The sequence below is a fragment of the Penaeus monodon genome, chromosome 37, assembly GCF_015228065.2.
Source record: "Penaeus monodon isolate SGIC_2016 chromosome 37, NSTDA_Pmon_1, whole genome shotgun sequence".
Taxonomy (NCBI): Eukaryota; Metazoa; Arthropoda; class Malacostraca; order Decapoda; family Penaeidae; genus Penaeus; species Penaeus monodon.
Genome location: NC_051422.1, coordinates 33,498,255 through 33,499,913, shown reverse-complemented (window position 1 = coordinate 33,499,913; position 1,659 = coordinate 33,498,255). Strand labels below are relative to the sequence as shown.

At 50.5% G+C, this 1,659-nt stretch overlaps 1 protein-coding gene across 1 annotated transcript in view; it reads right to left on the bottom strand.

Moving 5' to 3' along the window:
• Positions 1-829, bottom strand: part of LOC119596343 (diacylglycerol kinase eta-like) — a gene marked incomplete at its 5' end in the record, with an annotated part of 43,882 nt that extends 43,053 nt beyond the window's left edge. Inside the window, 1 exon segment of the mRNA XM_037945551.1 lies at positions 727-829. Within this exon segment, the coding sequence (XP_037801479.1) occupies positions 727-829 (103 nt within the window).
• Between the last annotated feature and the right edge of the window lie 830 nt (positions 830-1,659).

The window sequence follows — 1,659 nt, the reverse complement described above, 5'->3', positions numbered from 1 at the left end:
AGGAAGAGGAAGGAGAAAAGGACGGGAATGATGAAGAAGGACGAAGGTAAACAATGCCAAGAGGAGAAAAGGAAGGAAAAGAAGGAAAGCGAAAGAGAAGCGGCGAAGGAGGAACATAAAGAAAGGAAGAGAAAAGAAGAGGAAGAAAGAGAAGAAGAGGAAGAAAGAGAAGAAGAGGAAGAAAGAGAAGAAGAGGATGAAGGAGAAAGGAAAACGACGAAGGAGAAGAAGAGGAAGACGAAAGGCGCAGAAGAGTCTAAGAAAGCGCCGGCAGAGGAGAGAAGGGCGGCGGGCCCCACGGGGCGGGGAGAGAGCGGAGGGCCCCACGGGGCGGGGAGAGAGCGGAGGGCCCCACGGGGCGGGGAGAGAGCGGAGGGCCCCACGGGGCGGGGAGAGAGCGGAGGGCCCCACGGGGCGGGGAGAGAGCGGAGGGCCCCACGGGGCGGGGAGAGAGCGGAGGGCCCCACGGGGCGGGGAGAGAGCGGAGGGCCCACGGGGCGGGGGCGAGCGCGGAGGGCCCCACGGGGCGGGGAGAGAGCGGAGGGCCCCACGGGGCGGAGGAGAGAGCGGAGGGCCCCCACGGGGCGGGGAGAGAGCGGAGGGCCCCACGGGGCGGGGAGAGAGCGGAGGGCCCCACGGGGCGGGGAGAGAGCGGAGGGCCCCACGGGGCGGGGAGAGAGCGGAGGGCCCCACGGGGCGGGGAGCACGGCAGGGCCCGCGGCGTACCTGAGAGCGCCTCCCGGCACACATTGCAGTAGGTGGGGCGGGCGTGCGAGGTGGCGTACCAGTTGTGCTGGCCCGAGAGCAGCGAGTGCACCTGCTCCGTGCCCTGCAAGTGAGAGGGGAGAGTCAGGCTTCAGATGCCACATTTTAACGCTGATGGCAATATCAATAGTAAAAACACTATCAATTTTACTACTTCCACAAATAATGATGATAATAATAATGATAGCGATAATGATAATCAATAATTAATAATAATAATAATAATAATAATAATAATAATAATAATAATAATAATAATAATAATAATAATAATAATAATAATAATAATAACAACAATAATAATAATAATGAAATTTTCAATTTTGATATTTATTAAACCTTAAACGATTGCAAATCCACTTCAGAAATCCAATTCCTCGATCAGGCTCTTTGCTGAAATTGATTCGGATTTGCATTCCTGTTAATCGTACAAGATGATAGATAATAAAAAAAAAAAAAAATAATAATAATGCACCCATGCATAAAAAAAAAAAAAAACTTGGTAGGGTTGGTTAATATGATCCAAGTTTATCATACACATGGCTGTTAAAAAAAATAGCGCGACTTTGAAATTGGTTGCTGAAGACAATGAAAAGGTCTGTAAATCGTCGTAAATTCTGAAACGTAAAGATGTACAGCGCGAGAGAATACAAAAGCCAATTTCAAGTTACTGTTATTCCTTGCTGGTTATTCTTGTTACTGATGCACAAGATAGTTACTTGAACTTCAGCCTCTTCAACATCCACACACAAGGGAGGCGCAGACAAGTGCATTTGCATACGGTAATTCCAAAATCTCATATTCCAGGAATCTATCATGTTTGTATGATGGCGGAGCGGCTCAGGGGCAGAGCGCTGTCTCTGCAACGGCAAGGTCACGCGCTCACGCCAGCCC